Source organism: Schistocerca piceifrons, chromosome 7 (assembly GCF_021461385.2).
Source record: "Schistocerca piceifrons isolate TAMUIC-IGC-003096 chromosome 7, iqSchPice1.1, whole genome shotgun sequence".
Lineage (NCBI taxonomy): Eukaryota > Metazoa > Arthropoda > Insecta > Orthoptera > Acrididae > Schistocerca > Schistocerca piceifrons.
The window spans coordinates 558,917,194-558,936,036 of record NC_060144.1 but is presented as its reverse complement, the minus strand read 5'-3'; the positions used below and the strand labels follow the sequence as shown (position 1 = coordinate 558,936,036).

At 37.3% G+C, this 18,843-nt stretch overlaps 1 protein-coding gene across 1 annotated transcript in view; it reads right to left on the bottom strand.

Moving 5' to 3' along the window:
* Positions 1–620: 620 nt before the first annotated feature.
* LOC124804970 (transient-receptor-potential-like protein) overlaps positions 621–18,843 on the bottom strand; it is a 205,984-nt gene continuing 187,761 nt past the window's right edge. The window contains exon 20 of the mRNA XM_047265360.1: positions 621–1,459. Within this exon, the coding sequence (XP_047121316.1) occupies positions 1,199–1,459 (261 nt within the window). The 3' untranslated portion in view covers positions 621–1,198. The remainder of the gene's footprint in view (positions 1,460–18,843) is intronic.

Here is an 18,843-nt window from a genome sequence, read left to right as displayed (position 1 = left end):
AATGCATTGACATTGAGAGAAGGGCATAGTTGCGCTATGTAAAAAAATAAGGAAACAGTTCTTCCTCATACACAGAATGGCAAGTGCTGTGGATGGCATAGTAGTCATGACAATATAATATGGACTCATATTCCGACATTTGTCTACTTAAAGGTAATATTTGTGATTCAGAAAAGAACAGTGAGGTGAGTAGCAAAAATACTACATAGATAGGCTTGCAGGAAAGGTTTTATCCAACTTAATATTATTACAGCGTACTCACTGCAAGCATATCAGAATATTATGGAACTGAGAGCAAGTGGTGATGACCTTGCAACAGGAGGAACAGAAAATTATTGAGACACAAGATAGTGAAATCTCAAACTGGCAATGAATGCTCCAGGTGAAGCAGGCAAACGGTTTTTTAATAATTTACCTAACCCAATTAAGGAAATAAAAGTAGCCTAATTAAAATCATTATAATTGGTTTATTCTATTAGTGTATAAATTGTGTGATATACCCAATACTCACAGCTTCAACCTACATGCAAATAATAAATAAATAAATAAATAAAGTCGTTCAACAGTGTATTTCTTTGGTGGAATGATTTGGGGAATCATAGGAGTATTAAATTCTGTAGTTATCATCTCTGCATATATTTATTAAGTTTCTTCCATGCAACAAATTACAATAATATTTAATTCTTACAGTTCTCAATAAAACTTAAAAAGTCAATACAAGCTGAAATAAGAAAGCAGGCTGATAGCTGCAATCTTGTGGCATGTTTCCATTAACACAGTTTCAAAAACTGAAAAGTTAAATGATATCATACAAAACTTGTTCTTTATGAAATACATAGACAGTTTCAAAAAATGCATATGTTGCACTTTCAAAGTAACAATTATTAATATAAGAAATTAGGATGGAAATAAATACACTATTTAGCGAATGGTTACTCTTCTGAATTTGTTTTCAGCTAATGGCACATGGTATTTTATAAGTGCCAGGGAATAGTTATATGAAAATTTTAATTCTGTACTGCTTACTTGCACTCATTTTTATATTCCATTTCATCTCTTTTCATTCTGGCATCAAATGCATTGAAAGTGTGCCAGTCATGCATAGCTTCATGGCTGAACTAGCTGTTGTGTGAAGATAAAATGTCGATTCACAGTACTGGAAGTACAGATGCTCTAGTACTGATGTAAGGTGATACTTTTAAATCCACCCATCTTTGGGAACTCGTTTAATAGTGTTAACATCTTCAATCCTCTTGCCTGGCCTCAAAGGCTCTGGTGAGCTGTGTGTTGAGCCCAGAAGCTGCTCCGTACTGCATCCTGGTGCCAAATTACTTCCTGATGCAGAACACGCTGCATTGGTGCTGTTTTCGGTCTGTGCCAGTGTTACTTCAAACTTTGGAAGTGCTGAAGGTGCTAATGGTTGTTGCTGAGGCTGCTGACGCTGTTTGGCTGGCTGTGCCTACATATGTATGGAAACAAAAAATCATGAAAAATGAATAAATACAACAAATAAAGAGATTCAAAATAAGTAACTAATAAGTAACTGTTGATTTTATTTTGTCAGCATAACTGCAATGCAATACATGATGTGTGTATAACATTTGTGTGTGTGTGTGTGCATATTACTATGCAATAAGCATTTTGGACCATGTATATTCACGGAATTTACGATTTTATCCTTTTTTCAATCTCATTTGAAATGTTTTAAACTCCGAATGTATAATATGTCGTTCTAACACAGTTAACCCCTGTAAATGTGTGGGTGGCGGGAAGGAAGGAAGGAGAAATGTAAAGTTTTCTGGAGTTGCGTAGGAATGGAATGTATTTCACTGAGTGAACATTGTAAATTTATGGTAGCAAGGCATCTAGGAGTATTAAATATGAAAATTACATACGAATCAGGTTTGTTGTCTACATTATTCTACAAACACATCAACCTGTAGGGCTTCCAGACAGAAGAAGTTCAAGCAATGGGTTTAAGGAGATCCTGAAGAAACAAGATGAGTATTTTTTCTTTTAAACTGCCACTAGACTTGGCGAACAATATTGAATTACTCCGTGAACAATTATTACAATTAACAGTCATCCAATGTGCATAACAAAGGAGGTCGTTAAAGTGTATTACCTTTAAGTGCTGTATATCTTTGGATAACGCTGTATTAATGTAAATCTAAATGAGACCGTACCTTCATTCGAAGGCTTGTATACACGAGAGAAGTTTTCAGTGGATGATTTGTATTTTAGTTATTTTTGTCATACAAAACATCAAGTTAATATAATAGAGGGAAACATTCCACGTGGGAAAAATATATTTAAAAACAAATATGATGTGACTTACCATATGAAAGCGCTGGCAGGTCGATAGAAACACAAGCAGACACATACATACACACAAAATTCAAGCTTTCGCAACAAACTGTTGCCTCATCAGGAAAGAGGGAAGGAGAGGGAAAGACGAAAGGAAGTGGGTTTTAAGGGAGAGGGTAAGGAGTCATTCCAATCCCGGGAGCGGAAAGACTTACCTTAAGGGGAAAAAGGTAAGTCTTTCTGCTCCCGGGATTGGAGTGACTCCTTACCCTCTCCCTTAAAACCCACTTCCTTTCGTCTTTCCCTCTCCTTTCCTCTTTCCTGATGAGGCAACAGTTTGTTGCGAAAGCTTGAATTTTGTGTTATGTATGTGTCTGCTTGTGTTTCTATCGACCTGCCAGCGCTTTCATATGGTAAGTCACATCATCTTTGTTTTTAAATATAAAACATCAAGTTAGAATTATAACAGTGAGATAACGCTGCAAGTAGTTATACTTTCAGCAAACAAAAGTATTACGTACCTGTGATTGGTTACTTTGATGACAATGTTCGTTTTTAGGGTTCCATGCCTCAGTCGGTAAAAACATAACACTTATAGAATCATTTTGTTGCCCATCTGTCTGTACTAAAGTTAAAAACCCTTTTTCTTGGGAGTGGGTAGCTGTAGCTATTTGAAATTATTGTCACATACTGAGGTCTACCGTTCCTTGGCATTGTAAAAAATGAAGCTTCTAAGCCAGCACAGTCAAAAGATAATGGCCATTTATATAACATATTTTGATACTTGCAAACTCACTCACCTGTAGAGTACTTCCATTGATGTAAAATCATGAAATTTGCCAAGAAGCAAGGTTTTACGGAACATTTAAAGGAAAAAAAGGAATATGTTAATCTTTAAATATATCACATCAAAACAATATTTCTTTTGTAATTAGTTATTTGATTTCAAACTTGAAATTAAAATGTTGTCAAAAGTCTTGGAATCCCTGGGACAAATATCTTACCAGTATCAATGTCGATAACAGGCAAAACTCATTGAGATTCTCGATTTCCAGAATGGAAAAACTGTCTATGTAGATTATTGAGTTCATATGGAATCTTCAGTTTGCGAGTCCTACTCGCACCTAGCTAATTTTTGTGTTACTGGTGATCACTCATTGTGGCAGTTTATTCTGACATATTTGAACAGGTTTCTTGTAAGAGAACATACAAACTTCTTGATTCCATAACAGTTCACCATTTGCAAAGATGCTCAGCATTAGAAAGATTTATTGGCCTCATCAATAAGGTTTGGCCCTTAGATGTTTGCTGCGTTACTCCTACTCTGGCAACACATAGTATATGAGTAAATTGTTACGTTTTGCCATAGATCATTTCAGCATTAAACAATAGGTTTGCTTCATATTTGACCAAGCAAACCAAATCAGAGGAAGGTAAGGGTGATACCTGAGGGAGTTACATTTGCCACGTCCATCACATTCAGCTGTCTTGGCCAACCAAAATGCAAGGTGAGGAGTTGGTCACCTTTCTCACCATTGGTCACCTTTTGTAAAATTGTCACCTTTTGTCAGCTTTTTAAATTTTTGTCATTTTTTCAACCTTTTCTATTCTTTTAGGAAGAAAATTTATTTACTTTTGTTTCCAAATTTATGTATTCATGTTCATTTTTTGAATGCTCCGGTGGTAAAAGTAGATAAAGTATAATTTGAGGGGCTTTGAAATTTGAGATTGTTCCTTTTTTGAGTTTTTGAATGTTTTTGTTTTTTGTGCAACTGTTATTAATCTCAAATATTCTATTTCTGTTCCAGAGTCTTAATTTTTGCTGTAGTGGCAAAGCTGCTGTTGTGATACACTGTTCAGTATTGAAAATAAACTTTTCAAGGTTATAAAATGCAAATTCCATAGGGACTGACGTGAAAAGACAGAGTTTGAACATTAAGGCCCGTGCATTGAGGAAAAAGTTAGTGAAACTGAACTGTTCTACAATGTATGTTCTTATTCAATTATATTTTAGCCAAAAGATTTTCAGACACTTTTTAACCATTCACTTTCAAAAAAACGTAAGTGTAACTTTGAAATTAAGTGTGAACCACATCACTTACATTTAGAGATTTCAGATCAGACACCCTACAATTTTGGTAAGTGCACCAACAAAATGAATATTAAGTGTCAAGGAGAGTTTCACCTCCATAAAATTGATTTGGACAATGAAGCCAGTGATTTACAATTACTGTGTCGATTTGTCAAATGATATTTGTAACATGTTAAGAAGATATCCCGCACCAGCATTTCTGAAGATTTTTCAGTTTCATCTAAGAAAATGAGATACCTGATAACTGTAGGACTGGCACCATATTTCAGTGAATTATGTTAGAAGAAGAAGCATTCTCATCGCATTACGCATTGAGTTTAGATGAAACAATCAATTTCAAAGATGAAGTAGAATTACAAACAACCTTTACTTTTGGTCAAAGAGTAAGTTTTGCATAACAGCACATTACCTAAGAACTTTCTTTATTGGTGGCAAAGCAGATGATGAAACGTTACATCAGAAATTTTGTGAAGCACTTTCTGAACCCAAATTGTCCCGAAATAAATGCCTTATGCTGGGATTATCATTATTTTAATGGTTGGCCTATTTTATGGGAAGAATTTGAAGAAATTCAAATTAACTTTAACGTTCCACATCACAAGTTTTTGAGGTATACAACCACAAGGTGGCTTTCTTTAGGATCTTTAGCTGATAGGATTTTGGAACAAAGGGGTGGTATTTAGTATTACTTTGTAAAGCATATACCTCTAAAAAGAATTCTGCTGTTGTTCAATCAGAATCCTACAATACCATTGGGAATGGTTTAAAAAAACCTTCTATGAAAGCAGAATTTCATTACATAATTTCATCTATAGAACTATTCAGTAAGTTCACACATTTTTTTCCAAACCTGAATGTCTGGAATGGTTACTCATTAGATGAATGGAAGGTTATAGCGTTTTAAAAAGACAACTGAGCTTTAGCTCATGAAGCTGTTGACTATTACTGGCCACAGCACATCTCAAAAAGACTCATCATACATAGTGTTAAAGTATCCCAAGATTTTGAAAGTTGCTATCTCGAGATGGTACATACAAATATTAGACAGCCTTATCAGCACCTGACTGAGTTTGAAAAGGATCTCATTGTGGGTGTCCATTTGGAGATGGTCAAATCATGCAGTATTCAGATTTGTGGGGAATTTGGATCTGACAGTGGCTTGATGGTGGATTGCATAGGGATGTGAGAGCAGGAGTACTCTTAAAGCTTCGATAGACCACATCTGACCACCATAAGGGGGGGGGGGGGGGGAGGCACCGTGTTGTGCACAAGCACATCGCAACCCTTTCATGTCTGCCATCCACGAACATCGAATGGATGCCCTGCAACAATCTATCTCATTCAGAACCACTGGTCAGAGACTAGCAGTAGCTGGACATCTTGTGTTCAGCGATGTATTGTGGTTCTGCACTACCCCTGATGACCATTGTCAGCAAGTATTGTGGTGACCTGGACGGAGGACCCATTCTTCATTATTTTGGAGAGGCACAATTGTGTTATTCCTGATGTTATCATGTGGTGTATCATGGTGTGGGTGAAATCATGGTACGGGTGACTTCAGGTTGCAGCTATTAGTGGTTGAGGGAACTCCGACAGCACAATGGTATGCCATGGACATCCTACGTCTGACCATGACTCCGTATCTCTAAATTATGCAAGTAAAATTCCCCTCAATAGGAGCAATGCAAACAGACCTGTCCCAACAGTTGTGATTACCAGACCCATAACTGAGGATAAAATTAACACATTTCGTAATTCCCTTGCTGACAGAGACTGGTTTGGCCATTGTAGTGTCGATGGACATTACACATCAAGTAATATTTGATAGATTTTTTAATGCATTCTTGACCCTATTTAACCATAGTATTCCCATAAAGAAAATCAAAATAATGGACAGCAGCCACAAATCCAGATCTCAAAACAGACAAAATATATGGTACACTAAACTGCTGACAGATCTAAAGAAACAAGTTTTGTTACTGTACAACATATACAATAGTGCCAAATCAGCCTATGTGGAATGCAGGAATGAATACTAAAAAGCCATCCTGCAAACCAAAAAAACCTACAATGCCAACAGCATACATAATTCCACCAATAAATGCAAAACTGCTTGGAAAGTAATCAACAGTGCTGCCAGAGATACTAAAAAAGACAAAATTAATATCCCACCACAAACACTCAATGAGTTTTTTATTAATTCAGTGAAAGAAATAGGAGATACAATTATCAAACCAGACATTAGTCCATCAGAGTTACTCTCCCAAAATTGGGGTAGACAGTCACTAAATACAAGCATGGTAACCTTCTACGAAGTATCGCCTAGATATGTACAAGGGGTCATAAAACAATTGAAATCATCTGATAGCTTAGATATATATGGCATATCATGCAACCTGCTAAAAAAAGTGTGTGACCGCATTCTCTACCCCTTAACCCATTGCATAAACAAGTGCTTACTTGAGGGATATTTTCCTGATGAGTTAAAACTGTCTAGGATCGTCCCAGTATACAAAAAGGGAGATAAAGACTATACAAAAAGGGAGATAAAGACTCTCCATCTAGCTACAGGCCTATTTCAATAGTACCCGCATTCTCCAAGGTAATAGAATGCATCATGTACCAACAATTATCATCTCACTTTGAGAATCTAGGAATAATTAATGCTACACAATACGGGTTTAGGAAGAATCTGTCGACCATTGATGCAATCAACACAGTAGTCAGTTACATCCTCAAAGTTTTTGAGAGCAAAGGCTTTGCTCAGGTCTCATTCTGTGACCTAAGCAAGGCCTTCGACTGTGTTGAGCACATGCCACTACTAGAGAAACTAGAATTCTACGGCATCAAGGAAAACAGTCTCAGACTATTAAAAGCTTATCTCAACAACCGTAAACAGGTAGTTTGTGTTGGTAAGGAAATGTCAAACATAGAAAATGTTAAAGTAGGTGTGCCTCAGGGATCTGTACTGGGGCCCTTCCTGTTTCTGATAATGATCAGTGACCTCCCCTCGTTTATTAGATCCACCACTGTATTGTATGCAGATGATACGACTTTTCTCCATAGCAGTAACAATCTTAATAATCTTAAAACCTGTGCTGAAAATACACTCACTCATGCAGCATATTGGTTCAGAGCAAATGGTTTCCTGCTAAATGAAAATAAAACTCAGCAGATAATCTTCACTCTAAGAGACAAGCCACTATCTGATGACCCTAGTTCTGTTAAATTCCTGGGAGTTTATTTAGACGAAAAGTTATCCTGGGGCCAACATGTAAACTATATTAGTAGTAAACTATCTAGAGTAATTTATTTATTAAGACAACTCAGAAATTGTGTACCTGAAACATACATCAGATCATCTTATTTTGCATTTTTCCAGAGTATAATACCCTATGGCATTACCTTGTGGGGTAACTGTAGTCATATACATGACATCCTATTGTTGCAGAAGAAAGCCATTAGGATAATTACAAATTCTTCACATAAGGCTCACTGCAAACCCTTATTTACTAAACAAAAAATTATGACTGTGATAAACCTCTATATATTCAATGTCTTAATCTTTACGAAGAAGAACCTACAAGATGTGAAACGTAGAGAAAATATACATTGTTTCAACACAAGAAGCATCAAACACATATACACGCCTTACCACAGACTATCAAAATCAATAAATAGCTATGAAGTCACAGGGCACAAGCTATTTCATAAGCTGCCACATGCCATACAGGATCTTCCTGAACATACATTCAAAGAAAGACTGCATGAATGGTTTACTGCCCACCCGTTCTATGATATCAATGAATTCTTCAACTGTAAAATGCAGTAATCCAACAGATGACCCACTGTACATTTATTGTAATATAAGCTAAAATATTTCAGTAGTCAATACCTTATCACACTGTATTATAAATTGTAACTTCATTTGACATTGTCGATTGCTGTAATAGCCTAAAGACAATAAAATCTTTATTATTATTATTATTATCATCCTGTGTGTTACCTTGCTCATGTGGCAGTATTGTGGCGTCATTTTTCAACAGGACAATGCTTGTTAACACATTACGCCCGAGTCTGTGAACTGTCTGCTGATGTTGAGGTACTCCCATGGGTAGTAGGGCCTGAAGATCTGTCCCCAATAAAACATGGATCTAGTTAAGATGTCAACTCCATCACAGTGCCACTATCCAGGATATCAAGGAGCAGTTACAACAGTTGTGGGTCAGTGTGTGTCAACACTTGTGTATGTGAACTGTCTGCAGATATTGAGGTACTCACATGGCCTCAAGATCTGTCCCTGATAGAACATGGATGTTGCTAAGGCGTCAATTCCGCCCCAGTGTCAGTATCCAGGCTATCGAGGAGTAATTACAACAGTTGTGGGGCAGTGTGTGTCAGTTGAGGAAGCGACAGCTTTTGATCCCTTTCCCAACCAAGTTAGTGCATGCATCTAGGCTATAAGGGGTGCATGATGTTCTGTTAAGTAAGCATCATATTCTTTGTAAATTTGATTTAATTTTGTAATCACTCTTATAATGTTATGTTCCCTCTCAACCTGTGAAGTTTCAGTTTGTTTTCTCCTCCTCTCCTGGATGCTCCAGTATTGTTTATCAGGAAGTATAAACTTTCAGTACCTTGAATTTCAGCAAGGATTTTTTTTTAAAGAATGAACATTTAAGAATTAAAGAGTGAATGGGAAGAAGAAGCGACAGCAATGTAAAAATATCTTGAAAAGGGCAAATAGTGTGCTAGAACAGCTGCATTTATACCTGTTTTAACTAGTTTTGCCATAGAATATCGAGACTGGTTTCCTCACACTGTAAGTATGACCCTTTGTGCCCAATGTGCAGAAATTAACATTCTTTGTGTGTGACATGCTAAGGTACTACAAATATCAGCAATAAGGAGATTGCTTACAAATCAGTTGTGCAAGCATTTCTAGAATATTGATCAAGTGTGTGGGATGCATACCAAATAGGACTAACAGGGAATATTGAATGTATACAAAGAAGAGCAGCACAAATGGTCACAGGTTTGTTTGATCCATGGAAGAGTGTCACAGAGATACTGAAGAAACTGAACTGGCGGACTTTCGAAGATAGATGTAAACTATCCTGAGAAAATCTAAAGTTTAAAGAACCAGCTTTAAATGATGACTCAATATACTACAACTCCCTATGTATAGTTGGCGTAGGAATCTTGAGCATAAGATTAGAATAATTACCACACACACCAAGGCATTCAAACACTAATTCTTGCCGCACTCCACACACGAATGGAGTCTCAGAGAGACATAACGAAAAGACTGGTGTACATTTGAGCATATAACCAAAAGGGGTTCTTCTGAAGTAGAAAACACACACACACACACACACATTCACAGAAGCACAACTGACAAACACATGACTACTGTCTCTGGCCACTATTACCCATTCTCTACCCTCCCAAACAAAAGATCCCACCCATTTTCTCCACCGTTCTTGTTCCTTTACTACATGGTGCCCAGCTCATCACTATTTATACCGTCTCCCTCTGCACTAACATCCCTAACGCCCGTAGCCTTGCCGCTGTTGAGCAGTACTTTTGCCAATATCTAACTTCTAACATCATGGGCATTAGGGATGTTAGTGTTGAGGGAGGTGGCATCAGTAATGATGAGCAGGATGTCCTTTTGTGAATATGTGCTTTTTCTACTTCAGCTCAGATGAGTAGCATACTTTTTGTTGTGCCTGTCTTACTTAACACTTCCTCTATATGGTGAGTAGTAATCTACAGTTTTCATAATATTGTAGTCAAAGCTAACACTTATAGCTGTAAAGGGGCCCTCACAGGTCCAATGTTTATTGCACAGTAATGATTCCTGCGCAGTAATATCGACTGTCTGAGATCTGTATGTATACGAATATTGAAGGAGTTTGGAGAGCTTTAAAAGTACTGAAGCTTATTCAGTGTTATTGTGCTGTATGTTATACCATGTGAGAGTGGTATTGTTTCTGATTAGACAGAAAGAAATTTAATTATCTCTCGACAAATTTACACAAGGAACTATAAGTGAATGACAAAAGATGAAGTGGGCAGGAAGACGTGTATGAAAGTACTGTGTAGTACTTTGAAGAAATGAACTTCCTGATTGATCAGGAAACATTAGATACAGCGTTGTCCACAATTACAGAGGAAACTGAAGATCATGGTGTCATGATAGTACACATAAATGTTTATTTTACATGTATCAACTCTCAGAATTGGCTAATAACATGAGCTCAGCTGACCAGTGAGCAGACCTATGTGTTTATATTTATTGTCACAGTATACACATAAAATTAGATGAACTGTCAGTCAGCATGTTTTTTTCCCCCCATTTGTAACTGTAGTTAATGTAGAGAAATACATAGAAAACGGCCCATGTAGACAATAAATACAGTTCACTTGTTTAATTTGTAATTTGTTATTATTGTGGTTTACAAATCTGTGCTGCTATGAAAGAGCCTCTGGCCATTGACACATTCACAGAAAGCTTCTTGGAAGACCATTTTTCACATCATGATCAGCTGATTTGTGTGATGTGCTATTTTCAGGAGCTTCTCTTATTGTTGTAATTTTACACTGTCATCCTGTGTAAGTGTATAAAATGTGCATCTGTCATTTAAATATGTAATCGCTGTCATAATGCACTCAAGCAAGAGCGGTGTTTCACACTTGTCAACAATTTAAAATAACGAATATGGAACAGGACATTAGCTTCACAGTGCTGAGCACTGACATGTTCACTAAGAAGGCAGAGTTTTAATGGTCACATTCTGGGCATAAACATTGTGCAATAATATTGTGCCATTTTTGGCCTTGCACTTCTGTGCAATATATTGACACAGTGTTATTGTACCAGTATTATTGAGTGTGTGAGGGATGCTTAAGTTCTCTTCCAAATTCTTGCTTATAGTTGAATCGACTTTTCTGTATATGCCAGAAGATATGAAAGATAAAGGTAGTGTGGTAGCCAAGCCACAATTTTATACCAGCAGGCAAGTAATGGATTATTAACTGGTATGCTACCAACTGTTAACAACTTTGTCTGCATCAATGATAGAGAAACACTTCTGTAAAAATTGCATATCCTGAAAAACGAGCCCATAACTATCATGCAGGACCTCATTGGTTTCGACTAATGAAGTAGGAGAGGGACATACAGCCTAGCTGGGAGCCAATAATCCCTTCATTACATCACAAATCACTGTTGTTTCTACAGCTTGGCAGAAGACAAAGAAAAGGATTATCACTAAAGTGACCCCCATACTACATTGGAATATAAATGGATTCAGTTCACATGTAGAGAAATTGAGATACACAGCACAACAAAAGACCCTTTGTTTGTGACTCTAGAGAGGTATTTTAAAGACTAGTAACCTTCTGCTCAGGAGCTGTGGCCATATAGTACAGAACAGTGGGAAAAGGATAAATGGGAAATTGCCATCTTCTCTAGCCTTCTGTTGAGTGTGTCAGTTATTTGCCAATAGTCAGCAGCAGTGATGCATTTTCATTAGTGGTTTTCCTTCTCCAAACCCATTCATTATTTTGTGCTTCAGTATTGGAATGACTGCTCTATCAATGAGATCATGCTGATTACTCAATTCGATACATCGAGCCCATTTCATTTTAGTAGTACATTTATTTGGATGTAACATCATTTGCAAGAAGTGCAACTACTAGAATGTAATTTTTTGTTGTTTTCAAATTGTTTAATCATTTGTTACAATGTTGTGAATATTGAGTATAAAACAATACAGTTTGTCTAATTTTATAGTGGTTATATACTTGATCATGACAGATTATAGCAAGGTGTTTACTCTCCTTGATGGAAAACATGTTTGAGAAATGCCGAAGATGTAAAATAAGTTTGAAATTGGAATTATTTTCAAATTTCCCATTTCACAGGTCAGAGCTCATTGTCTCTCCTTGTTTGTGAAAGGGCACCATGTTTCAAGTACTTGTCTTTGGGTTCTCCTCTATGTGACGGAGGATGTTCTCTTGGAAGTCAGATTGCAGTGCATCCGTGGAGACAAGACTCATCCCTCCTTTTTGCAAACATCCTAAATTTTCACAGCCATTGCTGTAGTTTGATAAAAATGGAATGTGGTGTCATAATTACAACAGAGACTGATGAAGGCACTCACTCAATTTTCTTGCATTTTCATAACATGCAAGATATCAGAGTGATCCAGTCTTCCACAACATATCAGAGTGATCCAAGCTTCAAACTTCTTTTGTATGCAAAGTACATTTCAGTACACAGTTTTCATATCAAAACTTTATCTACAGGGTCAGTATACAAGTAATTTATTTGGCAACAATGAAAATTAGACGGTTTCCTTATCAAAACTTTATCTGCATGGTCAGTATACAAGTAATTTATTTTGGCAACAATGAAAATTAGACCAGAAGAAAAGCATTCCTGAAACCTCAGGAATTCATATGGGTTTTGAGCAGAGGCTAAAACATATTAGGCTAACACTTGAAGAAGAAGTAAAAGATGAGGATGGAAAAAAGGAAAATGGATCTGGGAGTCAAGAGGAAAATGTTTAATACCTGTACTGGAAAAATATTGTTGCAAAGTGTGCAGTGAAGCATTTTCCTCTGACTGCAGCAATTTTTTTTTTTTTTTTTTTGTTACCAAAGCCCAACAGTGATGATGGGCCAGTTTAATGATTCATATTTCTTTTGTTGTTGTGCTCTTATGTCACTGTAGTTTTTCTGTAAACATATTTGTCATTTACAATGTGTCTTAATTGTTAACGAAATTTGATGAAAAAGAGCAAGTGTATAAGTGCTGTGATACAATGCTCCTGATCTCATTGCAGAGGACATCATGTCAGATGGAAAGTTAATGTTTTGTGCCACTTCCTGCCACCCAAATTTCCAGGTAGTTGCTATCATGGTACACATGCAAACTAAAAATACTGTATGTTCTCCCTGTCTATCACCGGCTGGTGTGGCCGAGCAGTTCTAAGTGCTTCAGTCTGGAACCACACGACCACTACGGTCGCAGATTCGAATCCTGCCTTGGGCGTGGATGTGTGTGATGTCCTCAGGTTAGTTAGGTTTGAGTAGTTCGAAGTTCTAGGGGACTGATGACCTCAGATGTTAAGTCCCATAGTGCTCAGAGCCATTTGGACGCTGTCTACCAGCACACAATTCCCCAGACAGAATTGTTCTATTTGACCATCTAACACGGCTGTCCGCCTCTGTAGCCGAGGTCACTAATGTGTGCCTGTGCAGTAGCACATAACTTTGTGGTAAGCTAGTTCAGGTTCTGATGGTGGATGAAGTGTGCTAACCTAGTGAGTGAACATAAGCAAACTGTTCAGGGTAATGACCCTGAAATATGTGAAAGTTTATGCGTGTAACAGTCCCAAGGGAACAGCAGAAGAAGTGAGGAGAACCAAAAATAAAGGACTGGATTCTAATTTTCCGTCATGGTCACAGAATAGTACAAAACATTGCGAGAATTAGAGACAACTTTACAGCTTTGGCTCACATCTTTCTGCTGTGGTGAAGCCGTGTATGCAATACAGTGAATCTTCCTCAGCAAATGATTGAACCATATCATTTGAGGTACAAATAGCATAGCCAAAAACCAGGCAAATGAAGCCATTAGCCACAAGAAAGAGACACTCCGTAAGTTAATTGGGACTAAAGTAGTTGTTAACATTCCACACAAACATAATCTGATGGAACAATTGATTATGAACTTCAAAGTGTATAAAACAGATGAGGCTTAAGGCAACATGTAATAAATTTCATAGTGTGTCTCTGGTAAATGTCAGCAATCTAGAAAGAGATCTGTGCACAGCTCATGATATGCACATGAGTAAAAGAGGTAAAAAGACGAAGTAAATTAATTATTGAAGAAATGAGATGAAATTTTACATTAAGTGGTGTAAATAAATGTATTGCCATGGAACTACACACTCAGGCTTCCACAAAACAGCCATCTGGTAAGCCACAGAAACCTTTAAAGCCTGATGGACAGTCTGGTAGTCCTAAATCACCCTTGATATGTCCAGCAGGAGAAACTCAGTCCTAATATCTGAAATTTTTGTAGTCTTAAAAGCAAACAGTCTGGTGGAGTGATGCCTACAGCCATTGTCAGCAATCCAAACTGATTCAGATTAGTTCAACAAAACTTTCAGAGTCTTAGCAATAAGTAGGCCTACAGTGAGTTGGATACCATTGCAGGGACTGATAACTGTGATGTTTGAGTTATAAGTGAACATATATACAGATGAGCTAATTAGTGTATGTCAGCCAACCTCTATGATCTTTTGCTCAGCCTTCAGCAGAAACGTGGTGGTGTGGTAGATATATCTTTGCAGCAAGAGGTAGTAACTATGATATAACAGATATGAGTATTTTCAGCACAGGGGGTATAATAGAACTAACTACAAGTGGCAGAAAGAAAATTTAATTGTTATAGGCCTATACAGACCTCCTTGTGGTAGCCTAGATATTTTCTTTGAAGCTCTTAATGGCCTGCTTGTTGATATAGCTACTAAACACTGCATTAAAACTGGCTTGACTGTTTGGGGAGTTACAACAGAGTATCATCAAATGCCAATATCAGATCACAGATGTTTTAATGAATACTTTCCTTCTATAGTTCAGGAAGTTGTGCCCTGCAACTCATGTATTTGAAAAACGTCATATTACTTTTGTGAGATGCTGGTAAAATACTTAATTTGTACATCCAGTTTCAGTCGTCTGACCATCATCAGGTTCATGAAAGTGTTCACAGCATCATGTTAGGTAAAATCATCATCAGGTGATAAATCCATGAATAATGCACTGTTAGCATATCATAATATAAATTATTTCATCTGTCTGTAAAAGCTGTGCTAGGGAGTGTATACATTCATGTTAAAACTGTACTCGGTGTTAATCTAGTGAACAAGTTCATACCTTGCAGAAGTGAGTGAACAGCTGATCTCTGTTTACTGATAGAACCAAAGATTAGCTGTTCAGTTGCCTCTTTGTGGTAGGAATCTGTTCACAGTGTTGGTGCCAATTACAGTTTTAATATGAATGTGTACACTTCCTAGCACAGTTTATTATAGATTAACAATGTTGTTTATATTGCAATATGATAACAGTGTATTATTAATGGTTTTATCACTTGAGGATAATGATTGTATGTTTCGCCTAACATGATGCTGCAGATACTTGTATGAACCTGATGATGGTCAGATAACTGAAATTGGTTGTGTAAATAAAGTATTTTTCCAGAATCTCAAGGCAGTAATGTGTTACTTTCCTTCTGTTGGAAAATTCATCTGTGACCATTTCAGCTATCTTTAGTATAGATACAAGGGCATTACATTTAAACAAAGCATATACCTGTCTCCACCTAACAGCAGAGAAATAAAATACATAGTAAGGTCACAAAAAAATATGAAATCAGTAGGCTGTGATGATGGATTGTCTATCAACACATTAAAAATGTGCATAGCCAACATATCTGGTGCCATGGTGGCAGAAATAAATGATTGTATCAGGTAGTTTCCCTGACAGTCTAAAGATAGCACAAGTAACACCAATTCACAAGGAAGGTGATAGATCTAAAATGAAAACTGCTGCCCCAGCTCAATCTTATCTGCATTTTCTAAGGTACTTGAGAAAGTTGTTTATACTAGGCTAGTGACATTCCTGAGCCATCACAATGTAATATTAGAAAATCAGAATGGTTTTATGAAAAACAAGTGATCTTCAGTAGCCACAGCACAATTAATAGACGAAATAACTGCCATAGAGAACAAGGGATATGTTACTACAGTGTTCCTTGAGAAAGCTTTTCATTTTGGCAGCATCACCATATTACTCAACAAGCTGTGGGATCTGTGTATATTAGAGAAACTGGCTATGAGTTAATAAAATCATATGTCAGCAAAAGTAAATTTGTGTTGCTCTAAATAAGCATTGGGTCTTTCAGATCCATAATTACTGATATCAGATATGGAGTAGCTCAAGGTTCTGTGTTGGGACCCATTCTTTTCTTGATTTATGTTAACAGTGTGTACCACTGTTCTCCTAACTCTTAAAAAGAAAAAAAATGTATGCAGATGATGCATCAACTGTTTGAAAACACAAAACCTATGACAGTCTGGAGGTACTGTGCAAAAGTGTAACCAATGAAATAGTCAAAATATTTCAACAAAAGCCATCTAAATGTAAATACTGCAAAGACTGGCCTTCAAAAGTGAAATAATTGTGGGTCAGGTTGTTGTTGGTCAGGAGGATGAGGAAAGATGTGTTCCTTTTGGTATCAGGAGTACACAGGAAAGGTAGTGTTCCACAGCTGCAAAACCATGGGCATGGAGGTACGGGCGTAAGAGAACTGCACATCCACAGTGAACAACAAGCAATCTGTTGGTGATGAGAGAAACTGTAAGGAAGTCAGTGTTTCTTGGCTGTAACTTGAGAGGTTATGGATAATAGTTTGGAGATGTTGTTCAACAAAGGCAGAGGTTTGTTCTGTGGGACCATTGTAACCAGCCAGGATGGGACGACTGGTAGGGAGACTTACGGGGTTGGATTTGTGGATTTTGGGGAGTAGTTAGAAGGCAGGAGTGTGTGTGTGTGTGTGTGGGGGGGGGGGGGGGGGGGAGTGTTCATTCAAGAGGGGTGATAGATTCAGATGTCAGGTTTTGGAATGGACCAAAGGCCTTGAGCTGCTGGAGGGCATGTTGGACTCCTGGGATGGGATCATGATTGTAAGGTTTGTATGGAGAGATGATGGAAAATTGGCAGCCAGCAACATAGACACTACAATTCATGACTACAGTTTTGGAATCTTTGTCCACAGTGAGGATGATAAGGTCTGGATTAGTTCTCAGGTTATGGATGGCTGTCTGTTCAATAGGAGTGAAGTTAGACTCAGTAGAGAGGGATTTAGGAAAGACAAGTGAGGCCAAGTTAGATGTGAAGAGCTCTTGAAAGATTAGTGAAGGATGAATGGGTGGAAGATTAGAACCATCACGGTCGGAGGCAGGTTAGAACTGTTTTAAACAAGGGGCTGTGTGGGGTATTTTTGGCTGTTGTCAGAGGAGTGCATGGCAAATAAATATTTCCACTGTAGAGAATGAGTGAAGGAAAGGAGGTCCTTTACAAGTCCTGCATGATTGAACATAGGTTTTGGGCTAAAGGAAAATACTGAGACTTCTGCAGGGGTCAGGGTTTTGGCAGAATAGTTGATAGCAGTGGGTGCTCTGGAGCAGTGTGTTTATGGAGGGTGAGGAAGACAGAATAAGTCAACAAGGCATGGTTGGGAAGCTCTGAGGTATTGACAGGAATATTGGATTGGAGGGTTAGATTATTTCGTAGCTGTAAGTGATCCCACGTGGGTATAAGACAGGTGTAGTTGGGACAGCTTCCCATATATTGCTGGGAATGCTGTTCTGACTGTTGTAGAACAGTCTGAGACATCAGTTTCAATTGTAAGCTTGAAAGAAGATGTATGATTGGAGTTTTGGTAGGGCAAAGTAGAATTGGCAGAGATGAAATAAGCAGGGATTCATGGTTGGGAGACAAAAGGAATGACCGAAAAAATAGTTTAAAAAGGTTAAGGATAAGAAAGTGAGAACTTTGGTCAAAATGATGTGATGAAAATAAATTGTAATTACTATATAGAGAGTTATGCAGGAAGTTAGAAATAAGGTCAGCAAATGTTTTTATGTAAGGAAGAAGTAGTAAGCTCACTAGTAAATGAATAAGTTCAATTATAAATTGTTGTATGTGAAAGCAAGTAAAAATGCAGTGAATTGTAGTATGGCTCTTAATAATGTCATTGGCTGTTGCATCAGCAGATATTCAAACTGCACAACAGAGGGTGAGAGGTGTGTGTATTAAAGACAGATACTGTAGAGATTAAGAAAGTATACAAATATTAAGGAATAAAGACTGGATAATTGAGTTTTGGAGAAATAAGGAATGCCAGTAATGAAGGTACAAGAGTGTGGGATGGAAGAAAGCTGAAACAGCAGTGTATAGCAATAATGGAAATGCTTGGATAAGACAGTATGTAAAATGAGGGGAAGGCAAACATTAATCGACACATACCAATGTTTGGTGAATAGACGCACATAATAGAACAAAGTGTTCCTTAGCTTTGAAGCTCTAGCTCTTTTTCTAGAAGAAAGTACACATATTCACATATACAACCACACAGTCAGCCAGAGACACACTACCACAGCCATGGCAACACTGATTACTGATTATTAACTTTACTCTCTCTTTTATTTAATATTATTTACTAGGTCATTTTGTCTGAAGACGCTCTGCTAGTAAGTAACTGCATGCAATGTTGAATCAAACAGCAATAATTAAAAAATAGATTCTTTATTTTTTGATGCTTTGTGGAGAAGAAGAAAAAGTGAAACATACCCTGTACACAGGAG